Source organism: Bidens hawaiensis, unplaced genomic scaffold (assembly GCF_021521415.1).
Source record: "Bidens hawaiensis isolate Kalapana, Puna unplaced genomic scaffold, B.hawaiensis_p1.1 tig00002186_1, whole genome shotgun sequence".
Lineage (NCBI taxonomy): Eukaryota > Viridiplantae > Streptophyta > Magnoliopsida > Asterales > Asteraceae > Bidens > Bidens hawaiensis.
Genome location: NW_027491117.1, coordinates 1,114,002 through 1,133,562, shown reverse-complemented (window position 1 = coordinate 1,133,562; position 19,561 = coordinate 1,114,002). Strand labels below are relative to the sequence as shown.

The 19,561-nt window shown below is 37.9% G+C and overlaps 4 protein-coding genes across 4 annotated transcripts; 3 read left to right on the top strand and 1 right to left on the bottom strand.

Annotated features, from left to right (window-relative positions):
- Window positions 1–3,132: 3,132 nt before the first annotated feature.
- LOC143610020 (small ribosomal subunit protein uS15-like) lies at window positions 3,133–4,685 on the bottom strand. The gene is made up of 5 exons (XM_077084619.1): window positions 4,642–4,685; window positions 4,487–4,559; window positions 3,942–4,080; window positions 3,670–3,856; window positions 3,133–3,344 (listed from the first exon to the last, which is right to left on the bottom strand). Exons 1-5 carry the CDS (start codon window positions 4,662–4,664, stop codon window positions 3,311–3,313), a joined length of 456 nt encoding a protein of 151 aa, XP_076940734.1. The 5' UTR covers window positions 4,665–4,685; the 3' UTR covers window positions 3,133–3,310.
- Window positions 4,686–11,517: 6,832 nt separating this feature from the next.
- LOC143609804 (uncharacterized) lies at window positions 11,518–13,387 on the top strand. The gene is made up of 2 exons (XM_077084455.1): window positions 11,518–12,747; window positions 13,319–13,387. The coding sequence occupies exons 1-2, from the start codon at window positions 11,518–11,520 to the stop codon at window positions 13,385–13,387; spliced, it is 1,299 nt and encodes a 432-aa protein (XP_076940570.1).
- Window positions 13,388–13,562: 175 nt separating this feature from the next.
- Window positions 13,563–14,963, top strand: LOC143609793 (uncharacterized). The gene is made up of 2 exons (XM_077084449.1): window positions 13,563–14,429; window positions 14,793–14,963. Exons 1-2 carry the CDS (start codon window positions 13,563–13,565, stop codon window positions 14,961–14,963), a joined length of 1,038 nt encoding a protein of 345 aa, XP_076940564.1.
- A 48-nt stretch (window positions 14,964–15,011) lies between these two features.
- Window positions 15,012–15,476, top strand: LOC143609781 (uncharacterized). Its single transcript, XM_077084440.1, has one exon. It carries the CDS (start codon window positions 15,012–15,014, stop codon window positions 15,474–15,476), a length of 465 nt encoding a protein of 154 aa, XP_076940555.1.
- Window positions 15,477–19,561: the final 4,085 nt, after the last annotated feature.

Here is a 19,561-nt window from a genome sequence, read left to right as displayed (position 1 = left end):
ACTCCTCTCCGAAAGCATACCAATAAGTATTGTCAGGAAAAAAACATTTGGACTCCAAAAAAGTGGAAGCAGGAGAGGTGTCCGACTCTGCAACTCCAACCCCCGTCGCCAATAACAGAGCTTAATGGGCGTAGAGAGCGGTATGAAAACGACGAATGGTGTTTGTTAGTTTAGTTTTTATGTTTAATAATGTTTGTAGTTTCTCGTTTTAAAATAGAATGTTCGTAACTCTGATGGAACGAAGTGGTTGTTTTATATATATGTAATATATATATATATATATATATATATATATGATTTATGACTTTAAGATTTAGTTTAAGACAAGTTGTTATATTAAACCCGATTATAAAAAAACATGACCAATAATATTTAAAACGATTACATTAAACTATTAAACATGACTTATAATTAAAGTAAGACTAATAAAAACGGTTACATGAAAGTTGATCGAGTGATTCGTGTTACATATTACATGACTAGAACAAATACAAATTAAACTTCTTCAAACTCTTCTTCTTAGTTGTCTTCACCTTCGTCTTCTTCACCCGATAGCCCAAAGGATAGCCCTTCTTCCACCTCTTCATCGTGATTAGACGTTCAAGTGTTATTGCATCTTCAAAGTTCGCCTTGTTTTATATACAATCCACCCCCAAATGATCCTTTAGGCAAGTGCACATCTCTAACGACTACGGAGTGAGTTTTGTTCTTCGCATTGATAATATCCTTCCACTAAGAGAAAAAACCGATTTTGAAGCTACCTTTGAAGTTTGGATGCTTCGCAAGTCACGAGCCATGGCGGAAAGAATAGGAAATTCGTTTTGCTTTCCTTTCCACCAAGCCAAAACATCAAGGTTTCGAATTTCTTCGACCGATGCACTTTCAACATAGTTTGCTCCAATGTATCAACCAAGTTCATTTGTTGGTGTGTTTCCCCTTTGCCGTTTAATCGTCGACTCACGAACAACATTCATCATATTTATAAGTTTGTCCTTACATGGCCTACTTGTTGTTTGCCTCACAAAAACTGACTTTGAGCTTGGACCATAAACTTGGAAATAATAATCATATATTTCTTGAAGGGATTTGTTGAAAGAATCCTTCGCTTCCGTCGACAACATCGGGTCGATCTCATGCACACCCATGTTATCAAATATTCCCTCGATCAATGCCTTAACCCCCGCAATATTCAAATAAGGGTTTAAAGCGGCGGCACAAGTAAACATCGGTAGTATGTCTTTAAAATACTTTTTTGAACTTCTCCTTCATTGGTTCAACAATACTATTGAAAATATCATTCTTATTTTCAAACTCTTTAAAATTCAAGAAAATGCTATATAACTCTAGCAACATCCAACAACTAGTAGGATAATAAACCCACGACAATTTACCCAAGTACCGTCGGGAAACATATCGGCTTTGCACCGATCCACAAGAGTTTCATGAAATGTTTGTAATGTTTCTTGTTGGGCAAAAGCACACAAGAGCATATGACAGGTTGAGTTCCAACGGGTTGAATCGTCCCGATTCGACCCCTAATACTTTCTTTCCATCGATTTGCAATAATTTTTGTATTCAAGATGTTTTCTTTTCCCACATTTGAAAACATCTTGTAACATATATCTAAAGCATTTCAAACTGGCGTCCATGGTTTCATTAGCGAGACCGTCTTGAACAACCAAATTGATAATATGGACAACACATTGAGCATGGAAAAACTTTCCATAGCAAGGTGGTATGTATTTTATGTAAAATTTTCAACCGTCTTTGTATTGTTTGTTGCGTTATCAAATGACATTGAAAATATTTTTTTTCCACAAGTTAAAAGTCGTTATTATCCCATCTAGAATTTCAAACAATTTTTCGGCAGTATGTAGATACGGAAAGCTTTCAAACGCGATGATGCGCTTCATTATTTGCCAAGAAACCAGATCGACCCAATAAGCGGTGACACAAAGGTAGGATTCCGGTAACCCATGTGGTGCCGACCAAGCATCACTTGTTAAATTCACACCCGTTTGTATAGTTCCAACAAAAACTCAATTAAATCTTTTTTTACACATTCGCACAATTTTAGAGAATGACGTATAAGGGTGGTACGATTTACATGGATGTAGCGAGGTTGAAAAGTCTCTCGAATCATGGCCATCAAACGAGGGTTGTCAAAGTGGTTAACAGCAAACCTTCTTGAATCATGAACTTCGTCATTCTATCATAAACCGCTTTCATGTTGTAACGAAATATTATACCATCTCGACCCAATTCAACTTGGTCCGATGTGAGAATTTCTTTCAACGCCTTGTAAAATTTCTTTTCGGTGTGCTTTTTTAAAAGTTGAGTTTGAATCATGCTTTAAAAAAGTGCCACAAAATTTGCAACGAGCCTTAACGTCTCCATTAATCAACTCAACCAAATCCCAATTCCGTCATACGTCTTTGTTTCGGTTATGCGGGATGACCCGTACAACTTCATGGTCATCTTCAACACGAGCCGGGTAATAAAAACGGATGTAAAAGCCACCTTCTTTTTGCCCTTGTTTTTGCATACCATAACAAGAAGTTGCGGTGGTGGTGGAAGTGAAAAAAATTGGAGGTTCGGGTAAGTCAGGAATGTAAAGCGAGTGTAAACCAAGAGGTTTTTTTTAGCGTTTTTGAACAATTGATCCAAAACCATGTTATATAGTTTTAGGACCTTAAAAACCGGTTCCAACAGTCCTAAAACAACTATATTACCGTTAGAACCGGTTTTAACGGCTACTTTTTCAGCTGCAGGCCATTTAAATCTAAAACCTGGTGGAACTGGTTATTCCGGACAGGAACAAAAACCGGTTAGGAACTGATTTCTGAAAGGATATTCAAAACGAGGTAGGGGTTGCCAGGTACAAAATAACCCAAACCAGGTGAGCCTTCACTTAAAACAGCTTGCAAATCAAAAAAATGTAACTGAAGACAAATAAAACATTTTAACAAAAAAAAACCTAGTTTTTGGCACTTAAAATTTTTTAATTACCATGGACTGAAACATATATCCAAAACAAATAATTTGCATACTTCACTTATTAAAAAGTCATGATTTAACTTATCTTATGATAAACTGCTAACGCTATAAAACATAAGTAAACGAAGTAACTACCAAAATAAACCAACTTCCAACAATTTTGCTCACAAAACCCAACTGTTAATGTGAAAAGGTACTACATCTTTAACAAGTTCTTCAAAACAACACAAAATCTTTTTCAATAGAAACCACAAACGACTCTTAACAAGATAACCTGGACTTCAAGACTAGATTCCACAAATTCAACAATTCTCTAAGCCACAAGGGTGCTAGCTGTGGTTGATTCACTGCAAATAAAAACTGTAATTAGTAAACAGAGTACAACAAAACAAAAACCTTTAAACATCTACAAAAGGTGTTAGTAAACAATTACAGAAACTCTATAAAGTTAAACCAAGTAGATGAACCAGAAAGTTTTGACGGTTTAACAATTTGAACATATTTTAAAATCTATAATATATAATAAATATTAAAAAGTTAGTAAAGTGACAAATTGTGCAACCTAAGCTTCAGTTGGGTTGAACTTGCAACAATATCTAGTCAGTTTATGGGAACACAAGCGCTTTAATGAAAGTGAACAAAAATATAAAAAGAAAAAGATAAATAACATACTATTTCCAGACGGGTGGAAGTTTCTTGGTTTTCTTGTAGTAACGGGCAAGTCGGTGAATCCTGCTCTCAACAAGAATCAATCTGAACTTGGAATCTTTGTCTTTCCTGTTCCTCTCGAGATGCTTTCTGATAGCAACTGCCTTCTTGATCAGGTGGTACAAATCCTCAGGGATTTCAGGAGCAAGCCCTATTAATAAACACAAATTAGCCAACTAAATAATAATAATAATATAACCGTTAATGCACTAGAATGATAGTATAATGTCACATACCATGTGCCTTGAGAATTCTGAGAATCTTGCTTCCGGTTACACTGTTGACCTGAGCAATACCATGAGAGTCACGAAGAATGACACCGATTTGAGATGGTGTGAGACCCTTCTTTGCAAACTTGCAGATGCTGTCTTGAACCTGATAATTTTAACAAAACAGTGATAATTAAATTAAAAAATGAAAAATGGCATTACTTTGTCAAGAAGTCCTAGAATTATTATCAATAAAAAAATGAGTAAAACTAAACATAAAAGTAAAACCTTACTCTTTACTTAAAATACATATATCGTTCACTATTAGCAGTTTCACAGTATAAAGGTGCAACAACACCAGTGAGCATCCAACACTATTTTATTTTATTGAGACCAAAAAACTAAAAATACATTTACATAAGATGCAAAATTTAAATAATCAAAAAATTTAAATTTAATTGTAGAGGCAATGAATAACATAGCATTCAAATGTTGTAAAATATCTACTTCTAGGGTAATTAAATCAAAATGAGTAGTAAACATATAAATAATAAAAATGTAAAAAAGCATACATCCTGAGCAGAGATCTTCAACCAGCTGGGTGGAGTCCTCTTGTAGGGCTTGGCTGATGCAGAAATACCCTTTCTGTTTTCAATCAAACAACTATCAATTAGTAATTTGAATGAATCTAATAATAACATGAGAAAGAGGATTATAATATTATTACCCTTTGCTGTGCATACGACCCATGGTGACGGTGTTACTTGCTGCGCCGGTGGATAAAGAGCAAAACCCTAGATGGATATGCAAATGGAGGCGCAACGAGAAAACTTATGGACCGATTAGTTTTATAGTATGGATTTAAGTGTATTTCAGTGTAGGCCCGGTTTTTATATGAGTTGGGCTTCTTATCATGACAATTGGGCTCAATGCATGTGAACTTCAAGTTAGAGGCGCAAAAAACCCTAACCCGGAACCCGAACCGGACCCGAAAAAAATACCCGGAACCGGTTTCTTTTATACCCGGGTTTTTAATACCCGAACCCGTACCCGACCCTACCCGTAGGGTACGGATAGGGTATGCATTTCGGTGCCAAAACCCGTACCCGAAACCGGACCCGATTTATACCCGGTAATACCCGAAAACCGGAACCGGTTCCATACCCGGAACCAGGTTTTTCCAATACCCGAAAGCGGGTTTTTCAAATACCAGATTTATATCCGAAATTACACGAAAAATACCTGAAAAATACCCGAAAATACCCTTAAAAATTGTAACCCCTTAAAAAATCCAATTTATACCCGAAAAAAACCCGAGAAAAGCCAAAAAAACCCAAAAATAGGGTTTTTTCAATACCCGAAAATAGGGTATTCAAAAACCCGGTTTTAGAATACCCGGTTTGATACCCAACCCGAACCCGATGCATAGCGTATGGTTTTTAGAGAGAATACCCAGACCCGGACCCGACCCGACCCGGGTATTGCCAATACCCGTTTTTCCAATACCTGGTCATACCCGAACCCGGGTATTGAAAAAACCCGATTTATGCACCTCTACTTCTAAGTCATGATAAAATGCTCTTTTAATTGTGGTTAGGCACTTAGGCTTTTTTCCCATTCGACCAGCAATACCATTCATTTAGCGTTGTTAAAAGTGTTAAAAATAAAAGGTCCAGAAGTTTTCCCAACTCGGTTGCAACCTGTCGTCGGTTAGTTTCAACCCGAACCAAACTGATTTGTATATGGTTTGAATATTTTCGTCCATAATTGATTTATGCCATGAAGCAGCTTCGATTTAAACCGGTTTTGACCCATGTTAATCAAAGGAATCGGTATACAACCGGTTTATAAAAAAATAACAAAATGTACACCTCTAACTCTCTAAGCATGTGACACATTCGTTAAACAATGGAAAGAACGAAAGGCTGACAATGTATGAGCTTCATGGATTTTTTTTTTTATACGTATTGAATTTAAATAACACGATCTCTATGTTACCCTATGGATAAAGAAGAAAACAGTAATTTACACTAAGAAAAATAATAATTTGCTCTCATTATGTTAGTCCTTGGTGCGATTGGCAACTATTATTTGTCATTATTTCTTATGCCGGCAACGATTCGAAAGAAGTTAGAAAGTTTACGTTCTAAACTTTTTTTTTTTTTGGTGGATCAAATGGAGATAGAAAAATTGCATGGATTAGTTAGGTGCTAACATTAGCAGATAAATCTAGCGGAGGATTGGGTATTGGAAGTTTATAATCTCTCAATTTGGTGCTTCTTCTCAAATGGAAATGGAGATATTTCAATTCTCCTAATACGCTTTGGGCCGTAGTAATTGATTATATACACAAAGGGAATCACGGTGTCTTTTATCGTGATAAAGTGAGGAAAGGAAATAGTATGTGGAACCGAATTATGAAGTGTGTAAACAAACTTAATAATAAAGCATTATTCATCTCTCGGCAGTTAAAACAAAAGTGGGTAACGGTAACGCTACAACCTTTTGCTAGGACACCTGGTTAGGGGATTCTACTATTGCATCCTATTTCTCTCGCCTTGTGGCTCTATAAGTTGAAAAGGATTTTTTTTATTGTCGGTCGATATTCAGACATGAATTGAGTATGGAATTGGAGGAGATGTCTGAGAGGTGGTAGGGAAGAGGCATAATTTTATTCACTTTGTTCTTTATTAGAAGATATTTAGTTGTTAGTTGAGTGAATGAATGGTGATGGGATTTTGATTTTCAAGATGGTTTTAAAGTGAAAGAGGTTAGGAAATACATTAACAAAGTTATGCTTCCATCTAATCATTATAAAACAAGAGGGTGTAAACGGGTGCCAAAAAAAGTTAATATTTTCATTTGGCGTTTGCTTTTGAATCGCCTCCCGACAAGATATAATATATGCAAGAGGTTTTGATATCCCGTATATTATGTGTCCTTTTTGCTCGCTCGCTGGAGAAAGAGATAGTTGATCATATATTTGCTTGTTATGGTATTTCTCATTCTACTTGGATATCAGTTTTCAAGTGCCTAAAGATCCATTTTACATGACACCCTACCGCTCTTTTAAAATGGTTAGATGGTTCAAAGTTGGGGTTTCATGGAAGGCATTTTCTTAACGACATGGTGGGTGTCATGGAATTCTAGGAATGAAGCTGTATTTTGAGCCAATGATCCACGAAAAAAAATCTTATTTTAGAGACAATATTCATTATTCATAGAGAAAATTATGATTCGCACTCCTATGCTTTATGGGCGGGAGCACTTTACAGTCCTAATTCTTAAATTGATTGATCTTTTCCCTCATGCTTTTCAAGCGGACTTTTTTGCAGCCTTCGTAAGTTGATCATGTGTTGACTTAGTGAAGTTATCATGCCCTTTAATAATAAAGTGAAATTACCATGATGCCCTTTAATAATTATAATAACAATAACAAAGGTCATCGACAAATCAATTAGTACGAGAGATCGAACAAAGGTCATCAACCAAGCCACCAAACCTACGTCATCATTAACCAAGCGCCATCAACCTCCATCACCATAATTGTTGTCTAAAACCGCCGGCAGACTGCCACTAGGGGTGTGCAACGCTTGGATTAAAAAAGCGTGAGGCGAACAAAAGTGAAGGGGTCCTCAGCCGAGGCGATAAGCGAAAAGCGCAAAAGCGAACGCTTTTTGAACACGAGGCGACCGTATTTTAAAAAATATGTAATTATTTATAAGCCACATATTATAGACAAACAACATTATAATATATGTTAAACGTCTGAAACATAAACATATATAAATCCCAAAATTCCAAACGTAGTGTAGTAAAATTTTTCGAGTACCACATTACTCGCCCAAAATATCAAAGTAACTTAAAAACAAGTTATCGAGTACCAAATTACTCATAAGTGTTTCCAAAAGAACACTACTCAAAAGTGTTTCAACTTTCAAAAGTTTATTGTCAAATGTGAAAAGTCTAGAAATGAATAATTATAAAGGTTAAGTTGAAAATGGGTTAACTGGTCGCTTTTTGTGTATAAAGCCTTCGCCTCCTCGCTTTTTCGTCTCGCACAAAAGCGCAAAAAGCGTTCGCTTTTTTAACAGGCTTCGCCTTGGGTAGGCAAAAGCGTTGATGTGTTCGCCTTGGGTCGCTTCTCTCCTCACCTCGCCTTAAGCGCGCTTTTTTAAACCAAGGTGCAACGGGTACGACCCGGACCATTTACATGGAACCCGGACCGAAATCGGAACCGTTTACATGGAATTTTGAAACCCGGAACCAGACCATCTACAAATGGGTCGGTCCGGGTTTTGAAATGGGTTCTACGGGACGGGTTGGCGGTTTTCACGGGTTGGACCACCTCCGCCGTCGCTTTGCCGTTTAGCTTTATTCTTTAGTTATACTTTTAGGGTTTTTAGATACAGATACACTAACTTTACAAGTAAACAAAGAGGAACTTTCATGAAGCAGATGATAAAAGTATTTTAACTAGTAGGTCGAAATCAAAGAAAGATAAAAAATATAAACAATAAAGAAACGAAGTTTGAACCATAAAAAATTAAAATATTAGCGACTTATAAGAACCATAATATATAAAAGATGCATATGCCTCACCAATGCATGTTTTAATTTTTGACAAACAGGTGTTTGAGAAAAGCATAGAGAAGCCGGAGACGGGTTTCACGGTTCCGACTTGGTCCGCCTGGTACAACCCGGAACCGACCCATTACCCGTTTAAGCTGAATTCCAGAACCGGACCCGTACATGTGTCACACCCCGCCTTCGGGCCTAGGCATATGACTCACAGTTGGTACCACTTTTGTCAATTTATCAAAGTTTGCAGCGGAAAATGTTAATATAAAAATATTTACTTTCATAGCATAGGAAATTAAATACCCTTGATTGTTTTACAAAATTACTTGTTTAAAAACAAGTTTAATATATATGCTTCATTATAAAATTAGCTGAGCTACTAGCTGCTTTCTATGCCTAGTGATCTTCTATCTCTACTGGCATATCCATCACTATTCCTTACTCCTGGTTACTTGAAAACAGTTTCAAAATACGTCAGCTATATAGGCAATAGCGTTCAACGACTCAATGGGTCTCAATCCCATCTCATCGGAACTAAATATAGGCACAATCCACATAATCGGACTTCACTCGCCCTAAAGACAGTCACTTGCCTCATGGTCAGTATGTCTGTAGTGCGCCCACTACGGTACATATATGTAAGGATCCAGACACATGTGTATTTTAGTCTGAGTGTTTAGTACTACCTATCAAAACGTTTTAGAGGATTTGAACTAACCCTCATGTAAATATTTTCATAACTCTTTTACATATGGATAACAGTCCATAGTTTTAAGAGTAAGTACATAGACGTATTCACGTCATAAAACATTTCACACCATAAAAAGGTTTGGACGTATTCACCTTTTGTTGATTTCAAGATTTCTGATGAGGTCTAAAATATATACATAAATATATAAATATTTCCTACATTTTTAGATACTTTTGAGCCAAGTTTTTATTAAATATTATTATTATGTGGCTCATGTGTGAGTTTAATGGTTTCAAGAGACAGTGAGCTAAAATACGATAATTTCACTACGAGACCGATGATTAAAAAGTTTAACATACTTTGTTTAATAATAGTAATACTAAAAATATTAGTATATTAATAATAAGAATATTAATAATATAAAAAAAAGAAACAAAAAAAAAGAAACAAAACAAAAAGAAAGAAACAAACGTGTATCATAACAATAATAATAATAATAATAATAATAAAGTTATGTGGGCAAGTATTTTGTTAATTTTTGGGGCCCATGAAGGAAAAAGTCGGTGGAGAGGGACACAAGTAAAATCCCTACAATATTATTATATCATTCAGGGGGGAGCCGCCGCCATTGATATTGCTATTATTATATTCTCTTCGAGCAGAAGTCAAGGAGAGGCTCTAAAAAGTTTTGTGAAGGAGGTGATCTGGAAAGGGAGGAGCCGCCATTTAGAAGACTGGTATATTTCTTATTGGAGCCGCAAGTAGAAGGAGCAAGTAGGTGTCGCAGCAACTCATCTAAACCCGGTTCTTTTGTTTTAAGTTATTATTTTTCTTATGAATTTGGGTGTTGAATTTAAATATTTTATTTTCTTGAACATGGTTGTTGGCTAAAACTATTAGTTGCCTAGGCTTTGAATGAATATTTGTTGACTTTTGGTTTGCTTGTCCATATGGGGTTATTGGTGTTGGACTAATATTATTGTAACAAACTTATTGATGATTTTAAGATGAATATGCATGCTTAATATTACATTCAATTGTTCCATATGTGTCTTTGTGAATGTTTTTCATATGTAGACGCATATTAGGTTACCTACTATGTGTTCGTACTTAGTTTATGGTTTATAGTCGACATAATCCATAGGAACTATTGTTTGAGGGTTAGAGATTTTAAGTGTTCTACCTATCTTGAGACTGAGAGGTAATAGATAGTTGGGTTGTCTTATTCATTAGGCGGTTTGGGCATAGATTACACGAGAGTGGATTTTCCCCTTATTGTCTTTTGATTTTTGCTATCATAAGTCTTTTTGAGCATCTTTAGGTTACTCCTTACGTCCCTTACACTCCCGGATGTATTGTGATTAGTGAGACTGAGAGGTGATCTAGTCGTTAGAGTACTTTAATATTGTTGGAGAGACTGAGAGGTAATCCAACCAACCGGTTTGCGTCATACGTCCCTTAGGTATTCCTTTTAGGTGACACCCAGAGAATGATCAGGGATCCACTAGGATGTCTAAGGTGTTGTATCTTTAGATCCCGGTTCCATCACAATTTCCATAGCCGATAAGCATCCAAGATTCACAAATAGGATTTCAAGTCTAGGTAACGCCTTTCTTATTAGTGTTTTCCTCTAAGTCTTAGACTTTTAAGTTTAATTTATTAATTCACTTTAGCTTAATTAATTAGTCTAAGTAATAATTAATTTTAAAATAAAATAAACAAATCCTTTTCTTTATTATACATTTATTTAGCTTTTATAATCTAGTTCGTTAATTTAATTAGTGTCTCTAGGGTTCGATATTCCCGGACTTCCCATAGCTATTCTACACCCGATAGGTACACTTGCCTGTTGCTAGTGGTTTGGTTTAGGATATTCTAGGTTTTTATTACTCGTTGTACTAGGTTGATTTATTGCATTATTTTTATATACCACTTTTAGGCACATCAAGTTTTTGGCGTCGTTGCCGGGGACACTTGGTAATTGGCGAATTAGATTCTATTTGCTTTTTCTTTGATTTTAGTTTTAGCTTAATTAATTAGATTTTATTTTATTACTTAATTGCTCTTAATTGCTATCTGTGCTTTGTGTGCTGTAGGGATAAGCTTGGGTCCTCACTATTTTATTTGTTTTTCAGCGTATGCGACGTACCCATTCGCTAGGACCACCAGAGTTCACTGTGTCTGACGAACCCGAGAGAGATTTTCGTGAGCGCCGTAGGGAGCTTCGGGAGATTACACGTGCTCTACGCGAAAGCAAGGTACATGTTTCAGATTCCACTTTAGATATGGGTGACGCTATTCCCCCTAGGCGTACGGTTCACTCGAGAGCGAATGAGGGAGTTATGGGGAGACGGTCTGCTATCAGCAAGTACCGCGTCAAACGGTGAGTCTCCTGTGGAGAAGGTTGCTGAGAAGAATATTGAAGAGAAGAAGAGTCCCGAAGTCGATCTTACTCGAGTTCCGTATCCTGCTCGTCTTCTGCGGCAGAAGTATGTGGAGGAATATAGACATTTCTTGGACATGTTTAAACAGCTTAAAATCAATCTTCTGTTTGTTGAAGCACTCCAGCATATGCCCAAATATACTAAATTCTTAAAAGATCTTCTTTCGAACAAAAAGAAGCTGGAGGGGCTTTCGACCGTATCTCTAAATGAAGGATGCTCTGCGGTAGTCCAGAACAAGCTGCCGAAGAAATTAGCATACCCGGGACTCTTCACGATTCCGTGTTTGTTTGGCAGCTCGACTGAGAGTTACGCGTTGGCCGATTTAGGTGCTAGCATAAATCTGATGCTATATTCTCTCTATAAAAAGCTATACCTAGGCGAGCCGGTCCCAACGCGCATGAGTTTATCCTTGGCCGATCGTTCGGTCAAATATCCGCGAGGAATCGTGGAAAACGTACTCGTTAAAGTCGATAAATTCGTTTTCCCTGTGGATTTTGTTATTCTTGACATGGAGGCTGACGAACAGGTTCCGCTCATTTTGGGACGACCCTTCCTGCGTACTGCTAAAGCGCTTATTGACGTCTTCGACGGCAAAATAACACTTCGTGCAGGGGAGGAGAACGTCACCTTTGATGTCGTTAAATCGATGAGGAACTCCAGTAGTCAAGACGATTCCGTTTACTTTCTTGACACGTTCATATCTCAGTTCGAGCGCTGTCTTGACTACATCTCTGGAGCAGATTTGCTCAATCAGGAGGACAAGGTCGATGTTCCCCCGGAGCATGACCTGAGCATTCTTGCTAGCTCACCTCCTGAATACCCCGAGGTGTTCACGGTTGCCGATAGCACCGAGGGACCGAAGGAGAGACCATCGATTGAGGCACCACCGTCCCTTGAGCTTAAAGAGCTACCTCCTCATTTGGAGTATGCTTTCTTGGACGGTGAGGCCGATTTGCCCGTCATCATTTCTTCTCAGTTGACGGATGATGAGAAGTCGAGGTTGGTTGATGTGCTTAAGGCACACAAACAGGCTATTGCGTGGAAACTCATGGACATTCAGGGCATCAGCCCGAACTTTTGCACGCACAGGATACTGATGGAGGATGAGTACAAGCCTGTAATCCAATCTCAGAGGAGGCTCAACCCTAATATGTCGGACGTGGTCAAGAAGGAGGTTATCAAACTCCTCGACGCTGGCCTGATTTATCCCATCTCTGATTCTTCATGGGTGAGTCCCGTTCAGGTCGTCTCTAAGAAGGGAGGGATGACAGTTGTCACTAACGAACGTAATGAGCTTATTCCGACTAGGACAGTCACAGGTTGGCGGGTTTGCATTGACTACAGGAGGCTTAACGACGCTACTAGGAAAGACCACTTTCCTCTTCCGTTCATCGATCAGATGTTGGAGCGTCTGTCGGGACGATAGTTCTACTGTTTTCTTGATGGATTTTCAGGTTATTTCCAGATCCCAGTCGCGCATGAGGATTAGGAAAAGACCACCTTTATATACCCATACGGTACCTTCGCGTACAAACGTATGCCTTTCGGGTTATGTAATGCTCCAGCTACTTTCCAGCGTTGCATGGTAGCGATATTCCAGGACATGATTGAGAGTTCCATAGAGGTCTTCATGGACGATTTTTCGGTATATGGGGACTCTTTGATCAATGTCTTTCTTATCTTGAGAGAATGATGAAGCGGTGCATAGGGACGAAGTTGATGCTGAATTGGGAGAAGTGCCACTTCATAGTGACTGAAGGCATTGTGCTCGGGCACAAGATTTCGCGAGACGGTATTGAGGTAGATAGAGCTAAGATCGACACCATCAGTAGACTTCCTCCACCGACTAGTGTGAAATCCGTTCGTAGTTTTCTCGGGCATGCGGGTTTTTATCGTAGGTTCATCAATAATTTTTCTAAGATCACCCGGCCCATGACTCACCTTCTAGAGAAGGACATCACAATTGACTTCGATGCTGATTATCTGAAGGTGTTTGAGTTTCTCAAGGGGCAGTTGGTTAATGCCCCTATCTTAGTAGCACCCGACTGGAGCTTACCCTTTGAGCTCATGTGTGACGCTAGTGATTTTGCAGTCGGGGCTGTTCTAGGTCAGCGGAAGGACAAGCACTTCCATCCTATCTACTACACGAGTAAGACCCTTAACGATGCTCAGGAGAATTACACGACTACTGAGAAGGAGCTTCTAGTAGTGGTCTTCGCGTTCGACAAATTCCGTTCTTATCTTGTGCTGTCCAAAACCATCGTTTATACTGATCATGCGGCATTGCGATACCTGTTTGCCAAGAAAGATGCCAAGCCTTTTTTGATACGATGGATTCTCTTGCTTTCTGAGTTCGATATTGAGATTAGAGATAAAAAGGAAGCGGAGAATGTTGCTGCGGATCACTTGTCACGCTTGGAGGATCCGAAGAGAGAGAAGATTAGAGAGGACACCATCGGGGATAGGTTTCCCCAGGATTCGTTGATGATGGTGAGAGTGAGATTTGAGAGCGAGCCAGTCTTGTACGTGAGTGCTGAAGAGGAGGGTCTGCCATGGTTCTCCGACATTGCGAATTATCTGGCCGAAGGAGTGATGGTCAAGGGCATGAGTTATCAGCAGAGGAGGAAGTTTTTCGCAGATGCCAGCCATTACATATGGGATTCACCGTATTTGTTTCGTGTAGGCGCCGATCGAGTGTTGAGGAGGTGTGTGAGCAGGGAAGAGGGCCGTGAGATTCTTAGACATTGTCATGAGGGTTTAACTGGTGGCCACCATGGTCCGTCTTCCACCGCTAGGAAGGTTCTAGATTCCGGCTTTTATTGGCCATCGATTTTCAAAGACTCACACGAGTTTGTCAGACAGTGTGACGCATGTCAGCGCACTGGTAACATCTCATCCCGTAATGAGATGCCCCAAAACCCTATTCAGGTTTGTGAGGTTTTCGATGTTTGGGGCATTGATTTCATGGGTCCGTTCCCTTCTTCTCGAGGGAACCGATACATTCTCGTGGCTATCGATTACGTTTCCAAGTGGGTTGAGGCTCAAGCCTTTCCCACTAATGACGTCCGAGTTGTTATGGGATTCTTGAAGAGGTTGTTCAGTCGGTTTGGTACTCCCAAGGCCTTGATTAGTGATAGGGGCACACACTTTTGCAATGCCCAGATGGAGAAGACGTTGGCACGGTATGGGGTCACCCATCGGTTGTCCACTGCCTATCACCCACAGACGAGCGGGCAAGTGGAGAACGCAAACCAAGGCGTTAAGCGTATTTTGGAGAAAACTGTCGGCAAGAACCGCAAGGACTGGTCCGATAAGTTAGATGATGCGCATTAGGCTTTCCGCACAGCTTTTAAAACGCCTATTGGGACCACACCCTTTAGGATGGTTTACGGGAAAGCGTGTCATCTGCCGGTTGAGTTAGAGCATAGGGCATATTGGGCGTTGAGATCCGTTAATCTAGACCTGACCCAGGCTGCGAAAAACCGGTATCTCCAAATTCATGAGGTTGAGGAGCTGAGAGATGAGGCGTACGCGAGATCGTGGAGTTATAAAGAGCGTACGAAGGCATTGCACGATCGGAAGTTGAAGAAGGTGAAAGAGTTTAAGTGTGGGGATCGAGTGTTGGTTTATAATTCCCGTCTGAAGTTATTTCCAGGTAAACTTAGATCGAGATGGGTAGGACCGTATACGGTCAAGGAGGTGTTCCCACATGGTGCGATTGAACTTCAGGATGTTGATGGGAGCTCGTGGAAGGTGAACGGCCATAGGTTGAAGCATTATATTGGTGGGCCGGTTGATTCGGTTGAGGAGGACGTGTTTCGCCTCATCCCAAGGTTGGTTGATTGATTGATAGGGATAGGACCTCGGGTGAATACCCGAGTGTAGAGTTTGTATTTGTTTTCTGTTATTTTTGTATTTTGAGTCGATTTTTAAGTTTTGGAGTCTGTTTGATGTCTACTTTGGGTGCTTTGAGTTTTGTTTTGCAGGTTTGGATGCTATTGTTCGTACTTAATCTCCATTCGGACGAGGGCGTTCTGAGCATATTGGTTTTAGGAGGGTACCCAAAAGCTGCGCCCGCAAATGAAATGCTATATGGTCGTTTTATCAGAACTTGACTTACGAAGATCACTGCCTTATTACCAGGGGAGTCTGTTCCATTTTCTTTATACTTTGCTTTATTTTATTTTATTTTATTTCTGCTTTATTTTGGTCTTTTTCCCGTCTCACATTGAGGACAATGTGAAATTTAAGTGTGGGGATGGGAAACTAGCGTTTTTTTAGGTAGTTTAAAAAAAATATATATAATAATAAAAAAACAAAAAAATAAATAAAAAATAAATAAATAAATAAAATAAAATAAGTAATAAAAAAATTATGTCCCTTGAATTAAATATTTTGCAACAAAATGGAAAATGATAGAAAAATTGGGGATTGGTTGTTCAAAACTACTAATACATACGAGATAAAAAAAATAGAAAGCGCACTTAATTTGAATGTGTCGGTTGGCCCAACTAGCTTTGAAAGGTTTCCCTTGATTATTATAAATATACCTATAATTAAATCATTAAGTCTAGTGGGTTTTCATCTTAGGAAAACATAAAAACTGAAATGTCTAAGGTATTGAAAAGCACCAGTGTAGGTTAAAACCTTGTAAATCTTAAAATTTGATTTCATCTACATAAGTATTGAGCATATAAATATATAAAGCTGAAAAAAGATCCAATAATTTAATGTGTCTCCCTCTGGGATAGTGACTTGGAGATGACATCTATGGATGAGGATCGATAAAAATAATAAATAAAATCCAATAACCTATGTATTTTCTTTCGAGTTGGTAGCTTGACTGATAGGCCTCTGGGTAAGGATTAAAAGAACGTTCATAGTAATGACCAACATCTTACATGCTTCTCACTGGGCTAGCAACCACGGTGAGAACATCCATGGGTGAGGTCTAAGTTATGTTGGAATATAAAATTGCTTAAAATAATTCAGTATTTATTTATGGAGTTAAATTTTAATAGTTACAAGTTTTTAGGGTGCACTGGTAAAATAAAATCTTTATGGTTTTCTCTTTGCTTTAACATGCCTGAAACAAATTAGGTGGCTTTGTGATTTTTGGTGTGAGACCCTTAGACTGAGTGTTAACTTGAACTTAATCACTGAATATGATGCGGGGCCTGATAGGTTGGTGGCTGGGTTTAAGTGGACAACAATATCACCAATCGCGTTTTTTGCATGTATCTATTAATAATTAAGATAACCTAAATGTTTTGAATACCAGTTTTCCGATTCTGATTCCATTGCAAATAGTTTTTTAGGGACGAAAAAGATTTAAGTGTAGGGATATTTGATGTGGTCTAAAATATATATATAAATATATAAATATTTCCTACATTTTTAGATACTTTTGAGCCAAGTTTTTATTGAATATTATTATTATTTGGCTCATGTGTGAGTTTAATGGTTTCAAGAGACAATGAGCTAAAATACGGTAATTTCACTACGAGACCGATGATTAAAAAGTTTAACATACTTTGTTTAATAATAGTAATACTAAAAAAATTAGTAATAATAATAATAAGAATATTAATAATATAAAAAAAAGAAATAAAAAAAAAAGAAAGAAACAAACGTGTATCATAACAATTCTAATAATAATAATAATAATAATAAAGTTATGTGGGCAAGTATTTTGTTAATTTTTGGGGCCCATGAAGAAAAAAGTCGGTGGAGAGGGACACAAGTAAAATCCCTACAATATTATTATTATGATTCGGTTTGTTATCATTCAAGGGGGAGCCGCTGCCAATGATATTGCTATTATTATATTCTCTTCGAGCAGAAGTAAAGGAGAGGCTCTAAAAAGTTTTGTGAAGGAGGTGATCTGGAAAGGGAGGAGCCGCCATTTAGAAGATTGGTATATTTCTTATTGGAGCCGCAAGTAGAAGGAGCAAGCAGGTGTTGCAGCAACTCATCTAAACCCGGTTCTTTTGTTTTAAGTTATTATTTTTCTTGTGAATTTGGGTGTTGAATTTAAATATTTTATTTTCTTGAACATGGTTGTTGGCTAAAACTATTAGTTGCTTAGGCTTTGAATGAATATTTGTTGACTTTTGGTTTGCTTGTCCGTATGGGGTTATTGGTGTTGGACTAATATTATTGTAACAAACTTATTGATGATTTTAAGATGAATATGCATGCTTAATATTAATTTACTTACATTCAATTGTTCCATATGTGTCTTTGTGAATGTTTTTCATATGTAGACGCATATTAGGTTACCTACTGTGTGTTCGTACTTAGTTTATGGTTTATAGTCGACATAATCCATAGGAACTATTGTTTGAGGGTTTAGAGATTTTAAGTGTTCTACCTATCTTGAGACTGAGAGGTAATAGATAGTTGGGGTTGTCTTATTCATTAGGCGGTTTGGACATAGATTACACGAGAGTGGATTTCCCCCTTATTGTCTTTTGATTTTTGCTATCATAAGTATTTTTGAGCATCTTTAGGTTACTCCTTACGTCCCTTACACTCCCGGATGTATTGTGATTAGTGAGACTGAGAGGTGATCTAGTCATTAGAGTACTTTAATATCGTTGGAGAGACTGAGAGGTAATCCAACCAACCGGTTTGCGTCATACGTCCCTTAGGTATTCCTTTTAGGTGACACCCAGAGAATGATCAGGGATCCACTAGGATGTCTAAGGCGTTGTATCTTTAGATCCCGGTTCCATCACAATTTCCATAGCCGATAAGCATCCAAGATTCACAAATAGGATTTCAAGCCTATGTAACGCCTTTCTTATTAGTGTTTTCCTCTAAGTCTTAGACTTTTAAGTTTAATTTTTTAATTCACTTTAGCTTAATTAGTTAGTCTAAGTAATAATTAGTTTTAAAATAAAATAAACAAATCTTTTTCTTTATTATTCATTTATTTAGCTTTTATAATCTAGTTCGTTAATTTAATTAGTGTCTCTAGGGTTCGATATTCCCGGACTTCCCATAGCTATTCTACACCCGATAGGTACACTTGCTTGTTGCTAGTGGTTTGGTTTAGGGTATTCTAGGTTTTTATTACTCGTTGTGCTAGGTTGATTTATTGCATTATTTTTATATACCACTTTTAGGCACATCAATTTCTCACCAACATATGTCTGATCTTTATCTCGGACCTATAGTACGAGAATAACATTCTATAAATAACTAGATCTATGATTTAGCTTTAGATCTTAAGTCTATTTACATAACCTTTACCTTTATATTCATTTCATTTTATAAAACATTTATATACTATGTTTCTTTATCATGAAGAAACGTATATATATATATAGTTCATTTCTTCATCCATAAGATATATCTTTAATAAAGAATAATATTTTATTCATAATCTTATCTTATGAAAGCTATATTTTACTTATTATTTGATCAAGGTATAGACTATACCCCTGACTAGGGTCTAAGCCATACATAATAAAATAATCGGGCAGAACCCCTACCTTGTACGGCTTATCTATGAAATGCTTAAACTTCACGTGGGCAGCACTCCTACTTGCACGTACTTTTAGACAACGAGCGTACCGGGAATGACGGGATTTTGGCACGAAAACCGAGGTAAAGTGTGGGTGATGTGATGGAGACTTCATCCCCATGGCTGCCTATTTATAACCTGAATCTGTGCATCTTTGCGTATCGTGAAGGTGCACTAGCCTAGGTGAGTCATCGCGTAGGCTTGCCACGTGTCGCCACGGTGGATTCTTCGCGTATTGCGAAGATGCAAAACTTTGAATCTGTTCAATTTTAGTCCTTGATCTTTTGGTAACTTGTCTCATATTGATTATAGTTCAAAAATACTAAAGCAGCCCTTATGCAGCGATACGAGCGTGCGAAGTGCAAAGTGCGCCATCAAAACGCCATCGCTCGAGTCCGTG